At 40.7% G+C, this 27679-nt stretch overlaps 1 protein-coding gene and 1 non-coding gene across 6 annotated transcripts in view; one reads left to right on the forward strand and one right to left on the reverse strand.

Annotated features, from left to right (window-relative positions):
- The window catches only part of LOC134211903 (protein outspread), a 760849-nt gene that overhangs the window by 170032 nt on the left and 563138 nt on the right, over positions 1-27679 (reverse strand). For all 5 annotated transcript variants that reach the window (XM_062689284.1, XM_062689283.1, XM_062689282.1 and 2 more), the window contains exon 3: positions 1780-1845. In XM_062689284.1, the coding sequence (XP_062545268.1) occupies positions 1780-1845 (66 nt within the window). The remainder of the gene's footprint in view (positions 1-1779; positions 1846-27679) is intronic.
- Trnat-agu (transfer RNA threonine (anticodon AGU)) lies at positions 3345-3420 on the forward strand. Its single transcript has one exon. It is a non-coding gene; the product is annotated as a tRNA-Thr (tRNA).

A 27679-nucleotide genomic window follows, 5' to 3' on the forward strand; every position in this document is an offset into this window, starting at 1 on the left:
CAAGTGGGTTGGAAGCTTCCCTTAAAGATGCACGAAATTCTTCTTCCAAGAAGCTTGAAAACGTACTTACAAGAGGCTCAGAGACCTCCTAAGTGGCTCAACAGCCGCCTTCCAAGAGGTCTGGAAGCCTCTCTTCAATAGGCTCGGAAGCCTCCTTTCAAGATACTCGGAAGCCTTCTTTTAAGAGGCTCGTAAGCTTCCCTGGAAGAAGCTCGGAATTCTCCTTTCAAGAGGCTCAGAAGCCTTCTTTTAAGTGGCTCGAAAGCCGCCTTTCAAGAGGCTCTGAAGCCTCCCTTCAAGATGCTCGGAAGCCTCCGATAGTCAAAAAAGTCCTGTAGGAAGCTTGATGAATGAATTTGCTTTGAATTGGAATTTTTACGGAATTATGAAAATTTCAGCCAACTTCGGGGAGGAGAGTCATATATCCCGTTAGTTTTCGAGTTCGTTTTTCATATATCTTATCTACGCTTATTTTTATTTACAGTGAAAACAAATGGGGGTACCTCTCAAAAAAAGGTTGAGAACCGCTGGATTAGAACATATTCGAATTGGTTTTCCGTTTCTGCAAAGCTTATAAATCGTTGGCCGTTGTCAATTGATACAGTCACATGTCAGTTTTCTTATACTTGAGAAATATGCCGTTGAATTTTTCAAACTCGTTTTGCATGGAGAAATACAAAAAAAATCTTATAAATCGATAACATCTGCAATCTTTCTGAAAATTTGGCATAATATTCTTAATCTGTATACAATGCTATGGAACTATTAAATGGACCATACTTATATTCATTTTTTGCGCAAAAGTGTATCAAAACCTGGGAAACGACTGTAATGCGAATAAATAGCAAGATGGGACAACACAAGAGGGTTATGATTTTCAAAATTATAGAACAAAGTATATTACCAGTTTTTCTTAAAGATGAGTTCATTTTAAGCTTATTTCTGAAAGAAATACAAAATTGTCAAAAATTGACATGAGACTTTTATGCGAATCGCGGCAGTGTATGTGTTGGCTAAGTAGTGATGTATTGATTGGTAAAATGTATTATCCGTCACGATAGAAGAATTATTTATCGTTTTCTATATCCGATTTAATTGAATATAATTAATCATCTTGGGATTAACTTCTCGACTTCGCTAAGACGGTAAACCAGGTTTAAGCGTAAGGGTATCCATCGATAGAGTGAAGTAATTGGCCATTATACAAAAATCGTAAAACTTTTTTTAGGAATTTGTCGGAGACCATTGTCATCATCATCATACTTGAAGTCTTGAATGTATGAATCAGAAAAATAAAAATAATTGAGATTTAGTTCCAAATCAGCAAATGCGTAAGTAAATTGGTCGTAACTATTCTGGTTTACTCTGGTCTTACAAAGACTCGACATTTTTTGTTAGGAAAATTTTATTCGCAATCAACAATTTTATTCCGATACCCTTGAATTCCTCGGAGAGCAGTTAGATCGAATTTCTTCTCAGAACATGTCCAAATCTATTCAGAAACCCTTGACATGCGGATTGAGTCAGTCGTTCCAATCGTTTTCGTTTCAAATCCGCGTGGTATTAAGTGGCTTGTCGTCAATAAATCTCAACAGCAACGGGAAGGAATGCAATCTTTTTTCGATGCTGCATTTTTCTCCCGTGTTCTTGTCTCGGTGGGATCAACCTTGAGTTCACTGATCTGAGCAGCAACTCCAAATCTCCCGACAGCAATTCATTTCGAAAACGTCAAAAATGTTTGAGGAGCCTTCGCCGCCGTTGCAGAAAGCGGATACTTACGTGTTCGTCCACTGAGTATGTGAGCTCCCCATCGTCGTACAGCACGAACCATCGTCGCTGCCATCGCTGAAAATAAGCGAAGAAAAACAAAACAAATAAATAAATATTGGATATTAATTATGACAGCTATAAATAAGAATTCGAAAGAAAAAGTTTTAATACTATGTGATGCGTTTATAAGTGCAACGCTTCACGGTGCTTTGGACCCGCTGCGCTGATGATGCTGGGAAGAGAAGTTGGTGTTAATAAATTGACCATAATTGAAGAGGAGATAAGACAAATATTTTTATTTTGAGGTTGAATCAGTGCTCCGCTCCGATCTCAACAAGATAAAAATACTTTTTTTTTGTCTCCACGCAGACAGTCTTTCCTTTAAAGTCTTTATTCGGGATGGGTTCAGTGTTTATTGGCGCAATTACCTAGGGGAGAATGGTCCAATATGGTTACCGAACCTGTAGGAACAAAATTTACAAGACCAGCTACATATCACATTGATCTCCTACTCAGAACAACCAGGCTTCTATGACTTTCCAATGTATCTGGTCGCGAGTGGAAATGGATGGAATACGATATGAGGATGTCGTTGAATTTATAAGCAGACCCCATTCGAATTTGACAACATCCAGTTTATACATTTTATTTTGGTAACAAAACCATACGATTTTGACAACACTACTTTTTTTTTTAATTTTCAGTTTTTTGAGGTTGCGTAAAAAAATCTCAAAAAATAGTCCAATTTTTCTTCAAGGTAAACATTTTAATTCAAAAAATTGCGTCGAAAAAGGACTTGTGTCCAATCGATAAATCAATGCGATCAAACGTCTTGCTGAAGTCCATATATAAAGCTTCTACATGGCTGCCGTTATATATTGTATTCAATGAATAGTCCACGAATTGAAGCAGATTTGTTGAGGTCGACCTCGAGCGACGGCTACTGAATGAGCTCGAGATTCCCAAATTAGACGCATAGTCAAATCACTCGCAATCCATTTGTCAAGCCAACATTTCAACATGTGTATAGTACATGTTCACATTCGAGGAGCGCGAGCAGAGTGTAAAATAATCGAAAATTTTTGGTGACGTCCACCTCTCTTCACTTGTCAGCTCACTTCCAGACACATTCATAGTCGGCTCTGGACTGTCAATATTCGATTGAATATTAGTCATTGAATATTTATGTACGTTCTACAAATTGATAAATTATCTGAAATCTGAGCAAGTTTTAAATGAGTAAAGTAGTTTATCACATAGAACTGAATCCGATTTTCATCCACGAGGCACTTTCAACGGTAAACATTAATATAAAGAATGCTAATTATGTTTTTTCTGTACATAGTAAACACATTCAGTGACAGCCAAATGAATGAATTGGTGGAGTAGTCGTCTGACTATGTCATTCTATGTTTTGAATAATCATGCGATGTTTGTCAAAATTCGGACTGAAATTGTTTCATGAAGATGAATATTTTATGCTCTGAGCGCGAGTATTTATAATGTCTGGCGGCTACACACATTCTTCATCAGCAATTGTACTGATCAAATGAGGTTGTGTGAGCTGACGAAGGTACTTCGTAGCTTAATTGGTTATAGTACCAGTCTAGTGTACTGAAGGACGTGGGTTCGAGTCCCACCGAAGGGAAAGTAGTTACCTCCAATACATTTTTCAAATCAATATCTTCCATATAATGTAGTACATATTCACAAATGAGTTTTCAGAACATTGTAAATTAATGTCCAAGTCGGGTAGTTTAATCCCCGGAATATAGGCAATTAACTTTGATTGAACTAGAAAAGAGCTTTTCCATATTTTTGGAAAGATATAGGGTGGCTTTACCGGTAATAGTGGTGTACCAGTAATAGTGGAAACTCGATTTTCATTAGAATTTGAACATTTTTATTTTTTTAAATTACTTCATAGCATAGCGCTTGCTAATAATAGGCGAATGTGTTCGAAAATTATTTGAAATTTTCCGGGAAAATATAGGAAAACATCATTTTTCCTTAACATTTTTGCTCCCTTGCACCAGAAATAGTGTGGCGTTCCTATAATAGTGAATCCCATAAGAAACCAATGGGATTCACTATTATAGAAATAGAAGTTAGCAAGTACCACTATTACTTGTCCATGTCCCATATAGTGGAGGAGGCGATTTCGAAAAGTAAATAATATTTTAAAGAGTCAACGCCATTTTTCTCGAGAAGTAGAAAAGAACAGCTTTCTGCCAATATATTAACATCACTGGAAATGTATTCCTATCATTTAGTAAGAACTAGTCGACCCGGCAGACGTTGTCCTGCATAGTAGGCGAGAATGTGCGTTCCGAACTGCCCATGCAAAGTTCGCATAGAAATCACAATTTTAGTTTTTCACGATTTGCTCAACTTTACTCGTTATTTTCGCATTAGGAAATATTATATAAACCCGTCGGAAACTATAACGAATGTTTCTGCTGAAGAAATGGAAAAAATCCATCCAGCCGTTTTCGAGTTATGCGGATACGAACACAGACCATTTCATTTTTATATATAAGAAGATTAAACAATCTAGACCTGTCACTAATACCACTATTACTGGTACACCGACCCTACAGATTCCAGAGACTTATTAAAAAGCAAAAATAGTGGAGTAGTGAGTTCTTTTGCTAAGATTTTCATAAATCCTGGTGGAATCGTGTCCGTGCCAAGTCCCTTTGAAGCATCCAAGTTCATTAGAGCGTCGAAAATGTCCTGCACTTGAATTTTATTTACTCCAGAATCTATGAAAAATTCTGGATAAAATGCATTCTTCCGAAAATGCAGTGTAGATTCCTTGAAAAAAAGGCAAATAAATTGCAAATGTTTTCCAATGCTTCAATGATGTTATCGACATTTGCATTGAAAACCGAAATGCTTTTATATTTCTGAGACCAACGTGTTTCGCAAAGGCTTGGAATATTGGGTATGTATTTCCGACGAATGGTAGATTCTTTAAAAAAGTTTATTATGTCCTTGACCGTACTCACTGCATTCCGGTTTTGCGGGACTAGATTCAGGTCATTAACGACTAGGTTCAATCGATGACTGGCACAGTGCACAAAGACAGTTTTCGGATAAACTTCGCGTAATCTTTTTTGTACTCCATTATCTTCTGCCATTGCCATTGTAGAACACCCATCATATCCTTGACCAACACATTTATCCGGATCCAGACCAGTTTTTTGAAGAAAATTGGTGATGCTTGTAGCAATTGCATTAGCATCCATGAGGTCAAGTTCGACAAATCCCAAGAATTCCTCACGAATTTCTTTTTTTCTGCTGTCGAAAAAGCGAACTCCAATCGACAGTTGCTCTTTGCCTGAAGTGCCACAAGATTCGTCTGCCAGAATACTGTATGCTGCAGCGTTTCGAGCGTCATTCAAAAGTTCAGCAAGCACGATATCACCACAAATAGAGATAATTAGATTTTGAATTTGTGGCGATAGATAAGTGGCATTTTTCTTGCCTTGTGAAACGTGATCATACAGAGCTGTATCTCCTGATTCTGCTTTGAAATTAATTAAATCTTCGAAAACTCCAGTTTGATTTTCTTTTCCTCGGAACGGTAAGTCATGGGTTCCACAAAATAAAACGGTAGAAATTATGGATTTTATAATTATCCTGTTTGCCTAAACAAGCAGCAAATGCTGTAACCATTTGCAGATTTACTGGAACATTTTCCATTATGTTCTTTGCGGCCATAATAGCTGTTTTGTGCCATTGCGATTGCATGTGATTCTTGCAATATTCATGCATATTTTTGTATTTGGTGAATGGGCGAACAATAAAGGCTCCTAAAACACCTTGAACCATATTTGGTGGAAAACCCACATAATAAAGACATAATGCACCCTTTTTCTCCTTTGAATAAACCAACCAACCAACCAACCATGTTTCAAGCCAACCAATCAAAAATCTCCGCTGGTGATTTTCAACATCCTTGGAAAAGTTGTAACTGGCCGGAGGCACCCAATGACGCTTCAAAAGATTATTTTTTTCTGATGATGACATTTTAGAAGCTTTTTCAATCCATACTCCCACATCATTTGCTTGAGATTGAGATTCTTCTCCTGGAACATTCTCAAGTGAAATTAATTCCGAAGCTGAAGCTGTGTTCATATTTTCACTCGCAGAAACAGCAACGCAATTTCGTTTCGACGGACCTACATTGAAAAAGTATCACTTCAGTTATATATTCCGTAATAGAAATCATTGGAGTCTGCTGTTTTAAGTTTTGATTTATTTATGAGATGATGATGAGTGAACTTTGGCAGCAAGATGCTCTTCATCATGTCATTAAGCTCGAAATAGGCTATAAAATATTACAAGGTTATGTTGAAGGAGCCTGTGTTCGAATGTCTGTTCCACCTTGGAAATTTTCCGATTTTCCTGGGCATGAAAAGCAATTTGAGTCTTATGAAATACAAATACAAAAATGGTAACCGTTTTCCGAACTGTTTGGACATCTCAGGTTTAGACCGACTCGATGTACAGGGGATACTCAAAATAACTGGGATAGGAAAAATGTCGGTACAATTAGATTTGTTATAACTTTGTCGAATATTATCTGATTTCCACAATTCAGGGATGCCTGAACTAGAAATTTAATGTAGTCCATGTATGTTCATGGAACCGACTACGGCCATCCGATTCCGGAGATATTCCGGGGTTTTCAAAGGTTCAAAGGTTCGGAACCGTAAATTTGTGGTGGAAATTAGAGTAAGTTGTGGTCTAAAACGGAGCAATATTAGTAACTACAGAAGAAGTAGTGCTCATGCTGATTCGAACCATATATTGATCTTTGGAATCGGACCAGAACCAAGTGAGATATGGCCATTTCTTTATAATTGGTTCCAATCGCTAGTTTTCAAAGGCGCCAGGCCGCAAATTTATTCGAATCATGCATCTTGGTAAATTTTCCGTTACGATTTTATTCAAGAAAGCTTCTGATGTGTCAAGAATGAGAAATCATTCAAATAGACCAATCCTGGAGACGCTGGGGTGGCCCCGGGGAACCTGTAGAAGGGAACATTTCAGTTTTAGCGAGAAATGAGAGAAATTCGAATGAATGTTATATTTTATTTTTATTATTTTTATTATATTTTACCCGGAAAAACCGCCGCTGAAAAAAATACGATAAACGCCGCTGCCTACGCTGCACAGCACACCTCTACTTATAAGATTTAATGGTTCCAACACTTGCTTATCTTGTTGCTTGATTTTTTCTCTTACTTGTAGCATTGAGCGCACAGAAAAATACCTACATGTTTGCCCAGTTAGCTTAACGACGATCCGAATGATCTAATTTTAATCAAATATTATTGTTTTGCTCATAATCTTGAAACAAAAATGAGGCACGTTCATAGTAATGAATCCATAATATAATTGCGCAGGTTGTGTCCCGAGTCTGATGAAAAACATAATAGAAGGTAAAACAAAACTTACCCGCTTCATCAGATCCAGAAGCGCCAACCGGATGTGTTTCCAATATTTGATTATCGTCCTGCGATTCGGAAATCGTTGAGCCGCTTGCTTTTTCGGAAATGTCTTGTGGTTTTCGTTTAGAAGTAGCAGCAACTGTATCAACATATGCTATAGAGTTCTGCTGTATAATTAATAATAAAAAGTTTGGAAAAACTTACTGCTGAAAAACTTCCGGATATCCATCTTGCTTATCTTACCGAGCGTAACAAAGTATACTTTATACAAAGTATATTCCTATAGGAATACACAATTCGCAATGGACACTGAATGCAAGGAGGAGTTAATACGAATGTCATCTGTCAACAATTCAATTGTTTACAAAATAGTCCCAATATTAGGTAGCTCTCAGAAGAGACGCGTTATGCGACGCGATACGAAACGCCCACGTGAAGGAATAACATTAATTAACAAGGGAAAATGATGGTGAAAAATTTTATAATTTAATAAAAATGATGGGAAAAATTTGATAACGAACATTATTTTGAGCTTTTTAGTGGAAAGTCTTCACTTAACCAGAACATTTCTTGAAGAGCTATTGGTATTCTATCCCTGAAGTCATAAATCTGAAATTAGCTGGCGTTGAAGAAAGGTCCTTTCTAATCCAGGACATGGAATTGAAACTGAGAGAATTCCATTATACATGTTTACCAAATTACATTGAAACTATATGATTATATACCATAAAAAAACAACAGGGCACCCGATTGAAGCGATTTGCATAGGAAGAGTGGAATCGCCAACTTCCTATTGTTAACATCTCGTGGATAAAGGGCGGGCTCTTCTCCCCATCTATTGGGTCAATCTGGGAAACGAGGGCTAGATTATAATATTGTATGTACGAACTTTCTTCTGGAAGGAGATTCTCTATTCATCCCGTGGATTCGCATAAGCGTCTTTTCTTATGCAACCACCCCACCCATTTTTGGCCCTTCATACAGGAGTCTGATGAAATACAAACAATAGCATAATCATGATCAAATCGTTTGTCAGATATGGCCAGTGCTACCGGCAGGTGCCTTGCTACAATAGATGATAATATCATCATCATCTTCATCATCATCATTTAGTGGAAAATCTTTACTTGTCATAAGACGAGTTCATACTATTTCGACTCGATTTCGAGTCAAGTACGAGATACTGAAGACAGCCTTACTGTTGAGGTTGAAATACGTATATGTCAAGGTACAATCAAGTGGTGGAATTAAATGGGATAGTACGAACAAGGGAAAATTTTTCAAAGTTTAGATGGTACAAATATGCGGGAAGATTAGTATCACATTTGATGCATTAGCTGACATCTCTGTGTTTTTATCCTTTCACCCGAGTTTGGCACCACCGAGTTTTTTATATTAGCATCACACGATTTATGCCGATATCTAAATAAAAAATATGTTTCGGTTGCGGTATTTCTTGAGAACATTTTTGAACGGGGCCGGATTTTGCCAGTAACCGCAGCGAAAATTTTCCTCTTGCCTAGGGCTGCAAGTTTTTTAAATAAAGACAATCAATCATCTTCCTCTTTAGTTCATTGCTTCTATAAAGCTGGTAGTCTGATTTGCATAATAATAACCAGGAATTGACGTTATTGACAACAATTTACAGGTTCAAACTTTGAAACTACATACATTACTTAAAAGAACAAAAAATATAGGGGGGGGGGGGGGGCACAGTAGATTCGAGAGTGCATCACCCTGCTTTAATCCATCTAAGGTAACAAATGACGTCGATATTTCATCTGCAACCCTTACACTTGATTTCGATCCGTCCAACGTTATACGAATCAGCCGTATCAGTTTCGCCAGAAAACCATGTTCAAGCATAATTTGCCATAATTAATTCCGTTTCACTGAATCGTACGCCGCCTTGAAATCAATAAATAGATGATGTGTCTGCAAGTTGTACTCCCGGAAGTTATCAAGGATTTGTCTCAGGGTAAACATTTGATCCGTCGTTGATCGGCCCTCACGAAAACCTGCTTGGTATTCACCGACGAAGGACTCTTCAAGCGGTCTCAATCTGTTGAACAGAATACGGGACATAATTTTGTACGCCGAATTAAGGAGGGTCATTCCTCGATACGTGGCACACTCCAGTCTGTGGCCTATCTTAAAGAGAGGGTAAATGAGGCCGACATAATATGGTGCAGAACTTCATAAAGCTGCTCACTGCCATGTTTGAGAAGTTCAGCCGGGAGCTGGTCCTTCCCCGCAGCCTTATTGTTTTTCAGCTCTTTAACAGTTTTTTTTAACCTCATCTAGGGTAGGTGACTCCACAGCTTGTCCATCGTCGCTAATATTTATTCTGTTCACCGATGCACCGTCACTTCCTCCATTCAACAAAGTCTCGAAGTGTTGCTTCCACCTGGCAGCCACTTCAGTTTTATCTGTCAGCAAATTCCCTTGTTGGTCGTTGCACATGACGGGAGATGGCGCTGTCTTTCTCCGCATGCCATTGACTGACTCATAAAACCTCCGCATATCGTTCTGCTCCATTTTTTTCCTGCGCCTCACTAATAACTTGTTCTTCGTACTCTTTTCTCTTCCTGCGGTGGGTTCGTTTTTCGGCTGCTCTTGCTTCCTTGTACCGATCGCTATTCGATCGGGTACCCGACACCAACATCCGGCTTCTGGCAACGTTCTTCTCGTCTGTCACTCTCTGACACTCCACATCGAACCAACCCCTCCTCTGTGCAGTGCCTACCACTTCTCGTACTGTTGTGCTCACCGCTCCATGGATCGACTCCCATAGATCGTTGATGTTGTCGCTAAAGTTGATTGCACTTATCCGTTCGTAGAGCTTCTGGCGGTAGTCAGCCGAATCACGAGTTGTACCAGGTGTATAAAGGGCTTGATATTATTAAGCCTATACAACACAGCAGACTACGGTGGGCTGGACACGTTGTTCGTAAGCCTGAAGAACGTCGCGCGAAGATAATATTTAGTAGAGAACCCAGAAGATGATGCAGGCTTCGTGGAAGGCTGCGTACACGATGGCTTTTTGCAGTTGAAGTTGACCTGAGAGCGCTCAATGTTCAGGGCGACTGGAAGCGAATAAAACAGGATTAATTTCAGTGAAGAAGGATACTCCATTCGGCGTAGGTTCATCGAAGAGCTGTAGCCCATCAAGTATCAAGTAAGTACCATGTGGTGTTAAATCTTGCAACATAAACGACGACCGTTATTTGTGGAAATGCGAGTACTGTAATAAGCGTATCAGAGTTCAACCACATGGTATGATGAATAATTGTAGATGGAAAAAAAATTCACACGAAACAGATGACTCGCGCGCGACGAAGTAAGTAAACTTAAACTAAAGTTACTAGCGAAGCACGAGAAGCGCACAACGCTATTGCGTCTTCAAAGTAAAAGCCCTGATTGATCCACCTAACGGTGTTTGTGTCTTTCTCATACATTAAATATACTAAAAAAATGAGTGATAATTTCTTAGCATGTTTTTTTATATATATAAATCGTATTGATCCTATAGTCCGATCTGGCCAACTTTCAATAGGAAACAATGGGACAGGATTCCCCGTCGAATGCAACTTACAAACAAATCGGATCAAGATAAGTGCCTAAAAGATGAGTGAGTTTTATTTTGCACACATACATACACACACGCACACACATACACACAGACAGACATCATCTCGATTCGTCGAGCTGAGTCGATTGGCATATAACACTGTGGGTCTCCGGACCTTCTATAACAAAATCGTATTGGAAGCGAATATATAGCTCACCGTGGTGTACGAGAAAGGCAAAAATATATACAATTTAAATTGCGGACCGTATCGAAAAGACGTCTACACCTCACGAGTAGCAAGTTTTATGTATTGAGCCATTTAGCTCCACAATTGCATTTTACACCATTCTTCCCTATTTGATGTTTGGGCTGTACGGAATCGTAATTACGGTAATAGTAAACATGAGCGGAATTTCCGTCGAATATTTTTAAATCAGCATTTACAAACCATTTACGTAAATTTAAATGTTATATATTATTAAGATTTCTAATACTTTTTTTGCCGAAGCAGGCGCTGAATGATATGTATAAGAAAAAACTTATACATCGCATTAGTCACATACATTCCGAAACTTATACTTTTCATTAACTTATAAATGTTATTAGCTTTTTGATATGGGATCATTCATTAGATGGTATAATGAAGAGTATAAGTATTTTCGAATGGTTTTTTGCCATAACATATAAGGTTATTTTTTTACGTGTTGGAATGCAAAACATTTTTATTAAATACTAGTCGACCCGGCAGACGTTGTCCTGCAAAGTAGGCGAAAATGCGCGTTTTGAACTACCCATGCGAAGTTTCCATACGATTCTTAATTTTAGTTTTTCACGATTTACTCAACCTTACTCGTGATTTTCGCATAAGAAAATATCATATAAACCCGTCGGAAACGATAATGGTCATATTTGCTGAAGGAATGGAGAAAATCCATCCAGCCGCTTTCGAGTTATGCGGATACGAACACAGACCATTTCATTTTTATTATATAGATGTTATACAATTATTATCAAATTTATTCAAAAATTAACATACAGTCTGTTTAGTGTAAAACAGTATTATGCTAAGCAAAAATAAATAGTTAAAAATTCTATAAGAATTGATTATGATTTTTCGTTGTTGCAATGCATATCAACTAAGTCTCCAGATTTTGTAATATGAAAATAAAGAAAATCAATTTAGTCTTTCATATACCGAACTTGGGTTTGAGAGCCCCTGCTTTGACAAAATAACAGAGTGTAGTCAATGGGTGGGGTGAAATATTTAACGTTAAAAATACTCCGCAAAGCAGGGACTCAAGGATGAAAGGTGAGATTCTCCGAGAAGTGGAACAACGCCGCGGTGTTGTTGCTGTTGCAATGGATGAGCAGTCAAATCCCCCTTTTTTGGGGACATTATTACCGAAAGTTCGCCAAAAGGTAACGGTTTCTCAAGTATCGCCCTCCATTCCTCACCTTCCATGCGGTTTCAATCGATCGAGCGGCGGACGCGTGCTGCACCAAGTGCTGGCTGGTGCTTGGACTTAAGATCCCCTTTTATGGTTTATTTCGTTTTAATTTGCTTGTCTCTCGGATGAATTCATACTAAATTAAGCGTTTTATAGTTATTTGATATTTTATTTTCCCCAAACATGACGCGGGCCTATTTTAAGGCGGCAATCCGATCGAGGCAAGTGTGGCTTCACAGTGTATCTGTTTTCGCTGTCCCTTCTCTACCTGCAACTATTTCAGCCGAAACTGTGTCGAAGGCGGAGGAGAAGGTGAGTTCTGTCACTGGCAATTACTTTTAATTGATTAATCGCTCTCGAAGCACCCAAACGCATCGGAATCGGACAGGCTTATAACCTTTCACGCGGGTGACCTAGAAACAAAGTCCCTTTGCGCAGGAGAGAACGCATGCTTTTGCGTATTGGCGGCTGATGATCAGATAAAGATATCTCAAATTATAGGCTTCGAGAATGGCCGAACCTAGGGATTGCGAGTGTTGAGCCGTTCGAGACAGAATTCTGTATGAGTTGGAGTTATGTGTAGAGGCTCCAACTGGTGCACGGGCTTTAGAAAGGAGGGGCATAATTTGCGTTGATGCGTGAGTTTATTGCGAGGGAAAATTATTTGTGAATGCAATTGGGGCAGTAAAATTGCTGTTAATCAGATAGTAAGGGGTCAGAACGGCACCCAGTTATACAAAGTTGCTTGAGGGAAGAACTAAAGGAGTTCAATGTTGCAGGCTCATTGTTGTCGGATTGGTACTTATTATGCGAGCGAACAACTGCAGTCGTGATTGATTTTGTAAAAGTCGAGTAATCTTAGGATTATGCTGCAAAGGAAAACGTAGACGCATCGAGCAATTTTCTGCAAACGTGAGGTGATTCAAGGATTGGTCCAAGTTCATAGCAAATTATTTTGTTATGTTGGAGTATACACAAAATTCGAATCCTGTTTAATTCTCCAACCAATGTGTTTTTTGCTTCGAATAAATAAAACACTGATTTGTGCTAGTAATTTCCGAAGAACGGTGAACTCTTATCCAGGAATTTCTTGTACTATAATTCAATTACTTAGTTTGAATGCTATGTATTGGATGTGACAGTTTCACTAAATATTTAATTTAAGTTTATAAGTAATATATAATTCTGCCCCCTCCATTTGCGTTGCCTATTGGCTGATACAACAACCTTGTTTCGCAAAGCGCCTTTAAGCACTGACTCCGCCGATCGCCGCCAAAACGAGCGCTACCGATTGATGTTTTAATTACGCCGAACATACTTGGCTTATGGAAAGTAATATTTCAGTTTCTCTTTCCCTTAAATGTCACCAATACATACATTAACGGGCCTCTATTAATCAGCTTATGGCACCGAGGGGAGCAGGCGGGCAACTTGTATGGGCCCACCGCAATCCTATGGCCGACAAACGACATTAACCAACGAGGACGATGACAAACCAGTCCCATCGAATGCAACGCTGCCGCTCGCTGTGCAGGCTGGGTCCCACAACGGCCACCGCAGAAGGGTAGACAACCTTTAATTAGCAAAGCAGCCCTACCAACATGACGAGCGGAAAAGATTGCGCCAGCACCACCGGATTAATATGCGAGAAAAAAGGCCCAATCGATACCAATAATTTACGGGCGGGAGATTATAATTCACATGTTTCGCTAAACTGATCTTGGCAGCATGTTTTCCTCGGCACTTGATGGTGTGGCTTGGCTAGTCGGCCACTCAGAAACGGGCCTCAACCATTTTTATTTAAAGGTGAGACTAAGTGGCAAAAAGCCGAGCCCTCTAGGGCGCATGAATCATGCACACGATAATGAGATCCGGTGTGGCAATCGTCGAATCCTAAAGTAGGTCTCCTCTGATGGAAAAGCTCCATTTGGGTGTGAGAAATTCTTTCTCTAAACACCAGAGACCCTACTTTGTTTTGTGTAATTGGTGAGCAAGGTTGCTATGTTTTTTACCTTTTCAAATGACGAGCAGCGTTGAAGAACGCCATTCGAAAAAAGTAACATGATGCTGCTTTTTATGGCGCCATTGTTTTGTTTATAAAGCGCCTCTTGGATTAATCGGTGGCACCTTTTTTTAAGCGCTTCGTCGTCTTACTAACAGGCAAAAAATCTGATATCGTGGGGGTGCTGATGGGCGATCAGGCTGTTGCATTCCGAATGAATGAATTACATGACCCCGCGGTGTGCATAGCCAACAAGCCGAGAGAGTTTGTGTTATGTTAATTAAACTTGCAATACGCCTTAGAGCCGCACCACTGATGATGGGCAGCGTACCGGGATTAGGTTGCTGATGGGGTATACATTTTCTGATACATGGAAGGGGAAGGTAAGGGAACCATGTGGAAACACCTTAACTATCCCCGTGGGCTATTTTTGTATGCGTTGTCGATGGGAATCCGTTTAATGTTTATTTATATCTTTTGGTCTTACTTCTTCTAAAGTATGTAGGCAGAATGCAATATGCAGATAACGTATCAAACCTATTTTGATATTAGCATTAGCAACAGCATATAAGCTAATTACGCTGGCAGTGAATGGCATCAGAAGACTTTATCTCAGTAATTCTATATAGTAAAAATGAGTTGAGTTTTCTTTCCTGACGATTTAATTCGCGAACGGGTTGACCGATTTACAAGATTTTTTCCCTAATCGATTCGTTTTGGGATCCGCAAGGTTTGTATCTAAAAAAGTTGGTGAATTTAACGGGGAAATGTAAAAAAAATCTCCTATCCCTACCTCCCCGCGGTGCTGGCCGGGATACGAGCAACCTTAGGGAAGATCGGGTAACCAACCCCGGTGAGAACTATGGTCGTATGCTGACAGGGAAGGGGGGGTTTGCTCCTCTCCGGAGGTGCAAATCTTATAGAGCGTCAGTTCTCCATGTCAGGATCGGCTCACAACAGCGTCTGTTCTCCATGTTAGGGGCGGCTGATCATCGTCCGAGTGCCAGCAAGGCACTCTAAGTGAAACTGTGCACCATGGTCCACCGGAAATTTAGGGGGTTTGGTGTCAGGCCCTGCAAGCCAGCCAAAAAAAAACTCACGCAACGAACAATAAACAAGAGAGTACGGACCGGAACCATCGGCGAAGACCATTGCGACGAAAAGGGACTAGCGATTGGAAACTCGGTTCGTGGAGCTGCGAATCTCTCAACTTCATCGGGAGCACACGCATACTCGCCGATGTGCTCAAGGACCGTGGATTCGGCATCGTAGCGCTGCAGGAGGTTTGTTGGAAGGGATCAATGGTGCGACCGTTTAGAGGTGATCATACCATCTACCAGAGCTGCGGCAACACACACGAGCTGGGAACAGCTTTCATAGTGATGGGCGACATGCAAAGGCGCGTGATCGGGTGGTGGCCGATCAACGAGAGAATGTGCAGGTTGAGGATCAAAGGCCGGTTCGTCAACTTCAGCATAATCAACGTCCATAGCCCACACTTCGGAAGCACTGATGATGATAAGAACGCATTCTACGCGCAGCTGGAACGTGAGTACGATAGCTGCCCAAGCCACGACGTCAAAATCATCATAGGAGATTTGAACGCTCAGGTTGGCCAAGAGGAGGAGTTTAGACCGAATATTGGGAAGTTCAGCGCACACCGGCTGACGAATGAAAATGGCCTATGACTAATTGATTTCGCTGCTTCCAAGAATATGGCCATTCGCAGCACCTACACACTTAAAAATTTCCACCGATCTCGGCTGTGCAAATCTCGGTTAAAGTTCGTTAACTGAAATATCGGCTGAATGGACGTATGAATACGGCGGCTCCTTTGAGTGCCGCAGTAAACAAATTGCTTTTTCAGCTGAGATATCAGCAAAAAGTCACGAACCGAGCGCTCGGCTGTGCGGATCTCGGCAAAAGAATAAAAAAATGCCGAGCTGAACTAAGTGTGTACTTCCAATACAGCCTTCCGTATTGGTACACCTGAAGATCACCACTGCAGACAGAATCACAAATCGACCACGTTCTGATTGATGGACGGCACTTCTCCGACATTATCGACGTCAGGACATATCGTGGCGCTAACATCGACTCTGACCACTATCGGGTGATGGTTAAACTGCGCCCAAAACTATCCGTCATCAACAATGTTCGGTACCGACGACCGCCGCGGTACGACCTAGAGTGACTGAAGCAACCTGATGTCGCCACTGCATACGCACAGCATCTCGAGGCAGCGTTGCCGGAAGAGGGTGAGCTCGATGGGTCCCCTCTTGAGAACTGTTGGGATATAGTTAAAGTAGCTATTAACGACGCAGCGAAGAACAACGTCGGGTATGTGGGACGAAGTCGACGGAAGTAGCAATAATATTCGAATGAGATCTTGGATGACTGAAGTGGAGGAGGGTTTCGTGTCAATAGCAGTTGAACACGAGTTAGCCAATCCTAAGTTTTATGGGAAACCTGATATATATATATATATATATATATATATATATATATATATATATATATATATATATATATATATATATATATATATATATATATATATATATATATATATATATATATATATATATATATATATATATATATATATATATATATATATATATATATATATATATATATATAAAGCAAAAAAAAGGTGAATGGCACCAACCAGACGTAAGTCGCCGGGCCGCAAGGGGGTACCAGCCGACCTGTGCCATCGGCACAAGTGACCGAAAATCCCTGGCAGCTGGTCAGTAGGGCAAAGCAGAAGTCGAACGCATATCGACCCGCAAAGAAAGCTGAGGGTAGAGGTTTGTGAAAACTGATACGGAAAAGTTCGCTGAAGTCATTAAATCGATGCGGGTGGCTTTCGGCGCTGAGTCTGCGAAGCGTCAGACGCATCAAGACCGGTGAAATGATCTTGGTTTTAAAACGCGGAGCGCAGGCTATTGGGACTAGCTACAGGAAGCTGGCCCAAGAGGTCTTAGGTGACGGCGCCAAGGTGAGGTCGTTGGGGGCGGAAGTGACCCTCCAGTGCAAGCCACTGGAGGAGGTCACGCACACGGACGACGTTGTCTCTGCCGTCAGAGACCAGACCTCTGTACGCCTAAGAGGCGGTTCCTTTGGCACGCAGGTAGCCTACCTTAGCGGAAGCCAAAAAGGTAATGGAGCGAAGAAAGTTGAAGATCTGCTGGTCAGTGTGTCCAGTATATGGCAGTGAGCAAACTCCAACCGCCTTCAGTGGACAGGTGTTATCGGTGCTTAGAGTAGGGACACAAGTCCTACAACTGCAAGTGTATTTTATTGTAGCTGCTATGCCCCATCAAGGTGGCCATTAGAACAGTTGAACCAGATGATCGATAGGCTATCGTCCGACCTAGTGTCTCGTAGGCCGGTCGTCATAGCAGGAGATTTTAACGTTTGGGTGGGGCAGCCGCTGGACCAATCGAAGGGGTCAAGCGCTACTAGAGGCGCTAGCGAAGCTCGGCGCAGTGCTAGTCATCGATTGACGTAACGTTTGTCAGTCCTGGCCTGGCACCAGACTTGAACTGGAAAGTGGATGAGGGTTACACCCATAGTGATCATCCAGCGATTTGCTTTACGATCAACTATGGCGTGCAACATTTGAGGTTCGGGGATCCCCGTCAGATCCGTGGGGTGAGGACGAATCACTTCTACAGCAAGTTTTCACCGCGGTCCTGGAACTGGAAGCAAATACTGAAGGTCTAAGCGGGGATGCGTAGCTGTCCTATTACGCGCGTGCGACGCCACCATGCCGAGGAATGCCCTGTCGAGAAATGGCAGACGCTCGGTATACTGGTGGAGTGCCGAGATTGCGGCCCTTCGAACTACCTGCCTCAAGGCTAGACGAAGGATGCAACGTGCCGAGAGATAACCGAGGATGAAACAGCGGACCGCCGAGGACCCAAGCAGCAAACATTGTTTCACTACTGAACATTTCACTGTATTGCAACTATTCGGAAAGGAACAATCTTTGCGTATGTGCCATCAAATATAAATATTGCAATCTAAAAAGCGCACGGAAACATCCTTCGATTGCAGTGAAATTGCAAAAATGTAGCAAAATACTACATCGGAAAAAAATAAAATAAAAATATAAAACTGGATTCGATTTATGGATCTTGTGATTGATAGCCCTTCACTCTACCACAGCACCATTCAACACTTCGAAGAGACTGCATGTTGACTCCCCATAAAAACCATATGATTATGAAGTTTTGTACTCGGGTTTCCTGTTACTTGATTGCACCAACACAGGAAAAAATGTGAGTTGTCAAAACGTTGAACGATGCTGAATTAAACATGAAGACACATTCAACTTATCTGCAACTTAATTTAAACAAACAATTAGATTTTGAAAGACGCATTGAAGTTACATGGTAAAAAATATGCAACTTAATGATTTTGCTTCGTGTTTGCAACATTAAGTGCAGTATTTTTTGTTTGTTTGTTTCCAAATGTCAAACACGTACAATGAAACACGTTGTGCTGGCCAAATCCCTGGCAACGGCCAAGCTCCAGAGCCTGATGGAGTTCCGAACAGCGCTCTCAAGGCAGCAATCATAGCGAACCCGAACATGTTCAGGCTAGCTATGCAAAGATGCCTTGATGAGTGATGCCCGAAGTATGGAATAGGCAAAATTTGGTGTTGTTGCCGGAGGCCGGGAAACCACCGGGCAACCCATCGGTGTATAGACCAATCTGTCTTATAGACATGACGGGAATGTTGCTAGAGAGGATCATCCTCAACAGGCTGACCCCGTACTCAGAGGGTACGAAGGACCTGTCAAGCAATCAGTTAGTTAGTTTTTTTAGGCTCTATTAACGTTCGAAGTATTACATGACTTCATGACGGTCCCCAATTTTAGATTCGGATTTGACACCCAGTACCTTCGGGTAAGACGTTGTCCAACGTCAAAATAGTTATTAACTGTGAGGATTTCTGTGAGGGCTAATTAGGGTATCCAATCATGGTTTGAACCAAATGGCAGGTATCAGATGAGCCGTCAAAACAAGGTTCATGTATTTCATTATAGAGGCATGTTACAACTGCGAACTCTAGTTTACATGAAATCTTACGTGAAATCTTTTTCTGAGAACACATATTTATGCTTAGTTTCATTGCAAAATTGAATTATTACATAACTTTTAATCGTACCATGGTTTGAGCTACAATGTTTTGAATTAAATTTGTATCATGGTTTGAACTACTGGCAGCAGCTCCTAATTATAATACATTACATGCATGAAACGCTGAAGAAAGCTATAGAAAAGCAAATTTGTTTTACTGTTCATCTGCTCGCATTAGATTGGTAACTCGAAACGTGTGAAAATCGTCCAAATTATCGATATGAAAATTGCGATTTTTTCATATTGTAAATGTAAACAAAATGATCCAGCTAGGCTCCTAGCGGATAGCAGTAGAACATGACTTATTTACAATTTCAAACCACGATACATTTTAGTTCAAACCATGATCAATTTTTACCTTGTATAAATGTTACTATTTTAACTATTTAAAATTGTTTCTCAACTGTACGACGATGCCAATCGATTACAGATAAAAATGCCTTTCTTTTGATATATTGATCTCACTACTGTGTCATGAAATGCGTCCTTTACGAGCTATTTGAAATTGTGCTACTGGTGGGGGACGCAGGACGTTTTGTATTCCATTCATGCTGTTTTAGGTTCAATTCATGCCAATGAGATGATAATTTCGATTTCAAAATGCTTCAAACCATGATACGCTTGTCACTGGTTCAAACCATGATTGAATACGCCACCATTTTTGCATTCGTATATCATGAGGCTTACACGATGATACTTCATATACAGAGGGAAATCGAGACAATTTCCTGGGAATCGAACCCAGCCACCCTAAGCATGGTCTTGCTTTGTATCCGCTAGGCTAAGGAGGGTCCGTCCCATAAGACCTTCGATAAAACAAATCAAACTAGCATCCATTTGTCCCACTAATTTCAGAACTGATTGGATCTGAAAATTTTACTAATATTTCTCAAATGTAATGAGCGTAGACTACACTTTTCCAGAACATAAAACGGATCACTTCCTTTGTAAACGTTTTTCGGTCTCCATGCATTATCATCAACTGACTACTTCATTTTTCAGTAGGTCAAATCGACTCGAATCGCATATTTGTAATATTTGCATTTTGGTTGATTTTGTAAGTCGTTTGTCGATCCTCCCCACAAACTCAATAATTTCCAGCTTACCACAGATAAGCAAGATAGTAAAGCCTATTTTACTGTTTTGGGATTAAATGCAATAAAATGAGCTTTCGGAGAGGTTGACAGGCTTTTTACAAATATGCGATGACGGGCAGCATAGTTTTTTTTGTCTTTATTATCGAACTTTCAGCCCGAGGCTGGCTCGTCTCGACAGCAGCATAGTTGTTGTTTTCTATGTTTCTCAATACATTTTTCCACATAAACTTTCAATGAGTTTACCAGTGTCCAAATGTCGACCGACTTGGCTGAATTTTGTCAAGAACATCTGGACATCAAATAGAACGGAATAAGCTGGCGGTCCATCGAAAAAATGCAAAAAGTTTTTTCCATTCTAATAACAAGAAACCGCCCAATTTGTGTGACTTACTTCGACCTTCTTATGGAAAACGAATTCGGTATTTTAACCTATCGCATAACAGTACGTCAAATTATGAGGGACTCTTTTTGTACAAAGCAATGGAATGCATAGAAAATATTATCAAACAAGATTTCAAAAATGCTTTTTTTTAATACATTTCTTAGTATTACATTATCTTTAATATTACAGTTTCATTTTTAAGGTAGTACATTTTACAAGTCACTAAATTCAGTGACGAATTAACACTTTACAAAATATAACTTCGGATAAATTAAATATTGTTTTTAAACGGATCACTGCAACTGAGCTTTACCACACAATTAAATATCCATTACCCTAATTGAGATTCAAATTAATTCCTATGTAATGATACACTTTACGACGACACGGTCCGGTGTGTGCTCAACGAAAAGGTGTGGGAAAAATGTCCGCCTTGAAATAAATATGTCAGTTATGCATTTACAAACCCGACCGCACTCGTCGCCGTGGACTTTTGATACATACCGACCGACGACAACCGTAAGCCAGCACAGTTCGTCGCTTTCGCAGTGGCGGGCTCGCACAAGTCGTTCGGTTTTCCCTCGTCAAAAACGCGCATTGGTCTTCAGTGAAATTAGTTCATCACATAAATTTAAGACCGCGACGGAGGAAGGGCACGGAACGAAGCTCCAAGGGTCCACGAAATGGACCGAGACTACCTCTCATGAATAATAATGTGAGAGATTCCCGCCACCACATTCTTGGCATTCGTAATGAAGAAAACGGCTGGGTGGGTCTGGGTAGGCGAGGAGTATTCTACTTGTTCAATGGAACAGCCTACTGTGGTTTTAGTTTCGTTAGTTTTATGACTCAATGATTTATGAGGAGCAGTTTGAGGTAAAATATGGGTCGGTTAGATTTTTGGGCTTTGGGTTGTTTATCAAATACAGTGAACTCCCCTTACTAGAAATTCTGTAACTCGATGTGAATCCGGGCTACTTTGATCAATCCCTCCGTACTGATTTTAAAATTCTACATCTCTAATTACATGACCTACTTTACTCGATTGTAGATTGTTTGGAAAAGGTGGTTTTGACAAGCGAAACTTGTTATTCGCTTCAAATCACGATGTTATTCAGTATAAAAATTACAATTTATGAAATACTGCTGTTTATGTGATATAATATATTTGATGTTACTAATGCAGGGGAGTTGATTCATAAGCAAGGATGTTATCGATCATTTAGTAATCTGCCTTCGATCATTTAGTAGTTTTTAAATAACTCATTCCAGAGGCTAAATTTCAACATGTGTTGTATGGTGGACTTTTAGTGCGAAGGTTTTTCTACAACTCTCCTTAACAGGTCTATGTTCGAATTCCACTGCTAAAGGAGTTACGGTGCTAGTTGCTATACTTATACTAAATGATTACAAAATATGCAATCATTTAGTCTAAGTTACTGCTACTATCGTTATAGCTCCGTTATTAATGAAATTCAAACAACGAACTGTTAGGCAGAGTTGTAGATAAACCTTTGCACATGAAGTCCACCATACAACCCTTTTTTTTAATTTAGCCTCTGGAATGAGTTATTGAAAAACTACTAAATGATCGAAGGCAGATTACTAAATGATCGATAACATCCTTGTTCATAAGTATAAGATTGAGTTCCTAGCAGCCAAAGTACCGGTACTATAAATATCAAACCAATGTGGGCGATAAAACAAAATATGCACTACAATATGACAAATGTTTCGGCAAAATACTCACTACAGCTACAGTGTTACTAGTGTTCTAGTACTTATGCTTCTACTTGCAGGGGTTATTTAATATTGATTTCAAACGTGGATTTGAACAAAATCATATTTATTAAAATATCAATAGTGATAATTCCACGTTAATTTGGGCCTATTTGATCTGATCTGATTCAAAGTATTTAGGTAATTCATTAATAAATATTGATGTTCCAAATTAAGGTTTTGCTATGCTTTGGATCATGATACATAGGTCTCAACTACAGAAACCTGTCCCCATAGATTAATGCATGACGCATGCCTAACCGTTGCAGCGAAGCATCGAATCGTGGTCAACTAACTGTTCTTGTTCCATTCTAATGTCCAGGGGGCTGTAAATTTCACGAACAGGAGGACAGCGACGTTCGACTGATAATCTAAGACACGTCACATTGTCACAATTTGTGCCATCGGACACACTGACCCGATCTTGGGGCTCCTGACAGCGGAACCCCATCATGGCGATTGATGACCACGACGACGACAGCCAAGTAGTCCTCTCTAGGCAATGCAGCAGCAGAGCTGATGGTATCGACGGGAAATCGCTGCTGCTGACTGCCCTGCAGCCCCTCAAAAGCGGTAGTCGGTTCAGCTGTCCATCCGTGTTTGCGATCGCGTAAATTTATCGCTGGCGGAGATTTGTTTGTCTTTGCTGGATCGACAACTGGCAGTGACTGTCCTCTGCAGCACTGCACCAGCCCGTAAAACAAAATGCGCATTCGCGAACCCTATTGTGGTGTGCCTGCGGGGGCATACGAGCAGTACTTAGCCACTGTTGTCATTGTCGGCGAGTGTCTTGGATTCAGCAGCTCCGTCGGTAGCACGATGAGATTGGATCGATTCAGTGAGAGTAAAGCAGCCACAAACCGAATTTGAACGCAAAAATGGCAATTTGCATAAATTGGTGTGTCATTTGTTGGTTCGATCGTTCCGGGCGTCGCGACAGTGATGTTGGATGGCTGGGCGAGGCTTTTATTTTCCTGAGAGCAAAAGGGGTTGTCCAGTTGCAAACTCCGAAGAAAACAACCCAAGGGCCAATGGAGTCTCGTTAAATACATGTCAATTGAGAGATAAATTATAGATTTAGGTATTGATAGTTCGTGCCTTTTAGGGTTTTGTTTTGTGTTTGATCAATATTCATTCTAGGCAACAGGTGTTGTTTCAAAGGTCTTATTGTTTGAGAAATCTACCGTTTACCTAACATCGATTCAATATAGTTTCCGATGTTTAGATTTTAGTCCACCTTAGGTGGACCACCTGTCCAACACAAAACATAGACAAGAACAATAAGGCAGTTAGAATTTGAAGATTAGTTCTCAACAAATACCTTTGCTGCCCATTGCACTGGAAAGGCAAGTAGGCAGTAATAGAAGAGAATTACCCAAAATTTGTTTCAAAAGAAATTCCCAAGGTTTCAAAAGGAGAATATAATTTATCTTTGATATGTCTAATAACGATAATGGCGACCCCACCACAGGCTTTGTTAAGACGATTATTTCTTCAACCTTCTGTCTGTGCTGAAAAGAACTTACGTTGTCTGTGCTTTGGGGTCAAATTGACCCCAAATTGAAATTGCTATAACTTTTTTATTGTTTGGCCGATTCTGGATTTTTGGGGCTGTTTTTGAAAGATAATTTAATCATCTTTCAGGTCGTAATCAAACATTGACTATTGGTGGGCGGGTACATCACGGGGAGGGGTTTTAGTGAACAAGGGTACAAAAACGGTGATTTTTCATGATTGTTTTACTTATATCCGAAAATCCTACCCATTTTGAACTGCACCTTTTTAAAAAAGGTTATGCAGGAAGGCGTGTGCTTGATAAGGCGTTGATAAGTTTAGAACTTAGGTGGTGGTATATTTTAATTCATTATTTGAGACTACTCAAGATATTCCGATATATCGAATTCTCCTCCGTGTAAATATTCTTATCGTACAAATTTAAAATTTGTTAAAATGGCGTCTTTATCAAAGGTCGTCTAATGGGAATGGACTGTCTAGTGACGGAAGTAATAATTGGGAATTTTACAAATAGGCGGCAAATTGGCTAATCTTTGGTTACGCATGTAGACCCAAAGGCCTTAGTTCCAGGGTTTTCTTGGATGACCTAAAACATATTCTGTGAACACATTCTAGTATTTGCAGCATCGCTGGAGCAGGTTGAATGCAAAGAAAACTTTTGATGAACTCTACCACAACATTCATGTTTGCCAAAAATGCTACAAACCAAAATACATCAGATTTCACATGCAACAGTATACTCAAATATAACAGCTCACTAACGTCGCATCTTGGAAGAAGTGCTCATTATATTGAGCACCGCTTTGTAGTCCTGGACATCCTGAACAATGTTGCCGAATACAACTTGGTTGTAGGTATGAGGGATCTCAAGCTAAAGCAATATTTCAAATATGCAAGAATATTGCAAGTACACTAGCGCCGCCTATTTGTAAATTTCCTAATTATTTATTCCGTCACATGACAGTCCATTCCCCACCAGACGAACTTTGTTAAAGACGTCATCTTTACAAATTTCAAATTTGTGCGATAAGAATATTTACACTGAGGAGAATTCCATATATCGGAATTACTTGAGTAGTCTAAAATAACGAATTCAAATACACGGCCACCTAGCGACCAAGCTCTAAACTAATCAATGCCTCATGTCAAAGGACACGCCTTCCTGCATAACCTTTTTGAAAAGGTGCAGTTCAAAATGGCTAGGATTTTCAGATATAAGTAAAATAAGCATGAAAAATCACTGTTTTTGTACCCTTTTTTACGAAAACTCCTCCTCACGATGTACCCGCCCACCTATAGTCAATCTTTGGTAACGACCTGAAAGATGATTAAATTATCTTTCGAAACCGCCCAAAAAATCCTAAATTGGCCAAACATTAAAAAAGTTATAGCAATTTCAATTTGGGGTCAATTTGACCCCAGAGCACAGACAAAGTAAGTTTTTTGATAAAAGTACACTGTAGCGCAAATTTTCAAGATTTTTCAAGCGAATTTGCACCTAGGGGACAGATCTCGGCGAGTTTTACCAAACTACCAAAAATTAGGAGAATCGGTTGAAAACTAAAAAAATGGCAGCCACTCAAAGTGGCCTGGGGTCATATTGACCCCAGAGCACAGACAAAAGGTTAAAAAAAAATCTGGATCACTTTTGATGAAGAGTCCCGGTTTTAAATAAGTTGCAGTTATAATGACAATGTGCACATTATGAACTGTTAAGAAGTTGAATAATTCATCTTCCCTACCCTTTCAAAAAACCTTGATCCCCTGAAGGTTACTCAAAATCTCATTCCTAAAACCAGAAAGCTCGCCAACAGATACCACAATTGGCGGAATCCTTTTTTGTGCTTTGGCAGGATCTTGAAACCTTGTTTCTTAGAAGGAAGTATCAAAAGGGGCTCAAAGGCTGCCCGAGGGAATTATTCAAAACCCGATCACGAAAAGCGAGGCTTGATGACTCCTTTCGAGTCCGAGAAAACGTTGCAAAGAGGAAAAATGGTGGAAAAACCTTGGGGAATTGCTAGCCAAGGAAAAGCGCTACCAACTTTATATTTTACATGCTTATTTATTCCCCTCTACTCGGTTTTTTTCTTAGTGACGTCACAAACATTATGGAGGGGTACTTGCGGTTCTTAATGATGATTGTTGAAATCCGGATGCATTTCGGTAGCGGGAGGGAGGTAGCGTGGGTGCTGTTGGTCCGATGGCCGATTTCGAGGGCCTTTCAGCGGGTTCGTGGGATTATTCGGTTCACTCCCACCGGGATTGTACGGGTTTTGACCTTGGCTTTGGTCCACTCTCGGAGGAGGACGGGGGATTGGCGGTGACGACAGCGATGCACTGGACGAGGCTTGGAATGGCGACACACCGGTCGGAGGCTTGCCACCCTCGACGCACTGGTGAAGACTTGACAATGTCGACGCACCGGTTGGAAGCTTGGAATAGCGACGCACCGATCGGAGACTTGGAATGGCGACGCACCGGTCGGAGACTTGGAATGGCGACGCACCGGTCGGAGGCTTGGAATGGCGACGCACCGGTCGGAGGCTTGGCTTGGTCGGCAATACAGCTGCACACACTGGTGATGCACGGCCTTGGCTATTGGGTTGCTGTGGGGCCCGCACGGGGGACGGGCTTACACACCGATCGACGAAATGGCCGCGCACACGGCGACACCGGGAACAATGCCCAAGATGGCGGAATCCTTTTCCAAGCTACCGTTGCTGCCACGTATCTGAACCAGCCTTGTTCTTGCCGTCCGGGGATTGATCCTGGGAAATACAGCCCACCGCTTGTTCCACCAAGCAATGGGGAAAAGAGAAAAAGGCCGCCTAGGACCTGTCCGCGTTATTAGTATCCCCAGTGACGTCACACTACTACCATTTTTCCAAAAATTAACTTTTCCTTTTAGATTGATGTTTGCAAGTAAGTTTCCTGCGCTTATAACAAGGTGGGTGATTATACTGCCGCTAACCGCAAGTCGAGCAGATCTGTACATGGGCCTCCATATACAGATGTGCTTAACTTGCGGTTAGCGGCAGTATAGGCCTATCACATTTTAACAATGGAGGCACATGGTAACACACCACGTTTTTACTAACCGTACACTTTTATTCTTCCGTGCACTTTTCTTTTTCACGTACTCTTTACAATTTGCTCCGTCCGTATTGTATTCGGTCTAGCAATTAGCTTAAGGCAGTTACACCACTTAGGCAAATCAAAAATGATTAAATTAATTTCGACGCGCACTGCACTCTGTTCGTGGTCACAACTTGGAACTGAATAAATCCCTCTGACTCAATGCCGAGCTATTACGGGTCAATTTACGATACGACAAAGCACCGAATACTGCCGAACATTGACAGGCTTATCCATCTGGCAACCCTTCCAGGCACCACCTGCTGGCAGGTGAGAAAAGTAGGGTGGGCACTAATTTTTTGCTCACGCACAAACCGCTGTAAGCGAGTTGCTGGGTGTCGGAGTGCACGGTGGTGTTTGACAT

This window comes from Armigeres subalbatus, chromosome 2 (genome assembly GCF_024139115.2).
Source record: "Armigeres subalbatus isolate Guangzhou_Male chromosome 2, GZ_Asu_2, whole genome shotgun sequence".
Classification (NCBI taxonomy): Eukaryota; Metazoa; Arthropoda; class Insecta; order Diptera; family Culicidae; genus Armigeres; species Armigeres subalbatus.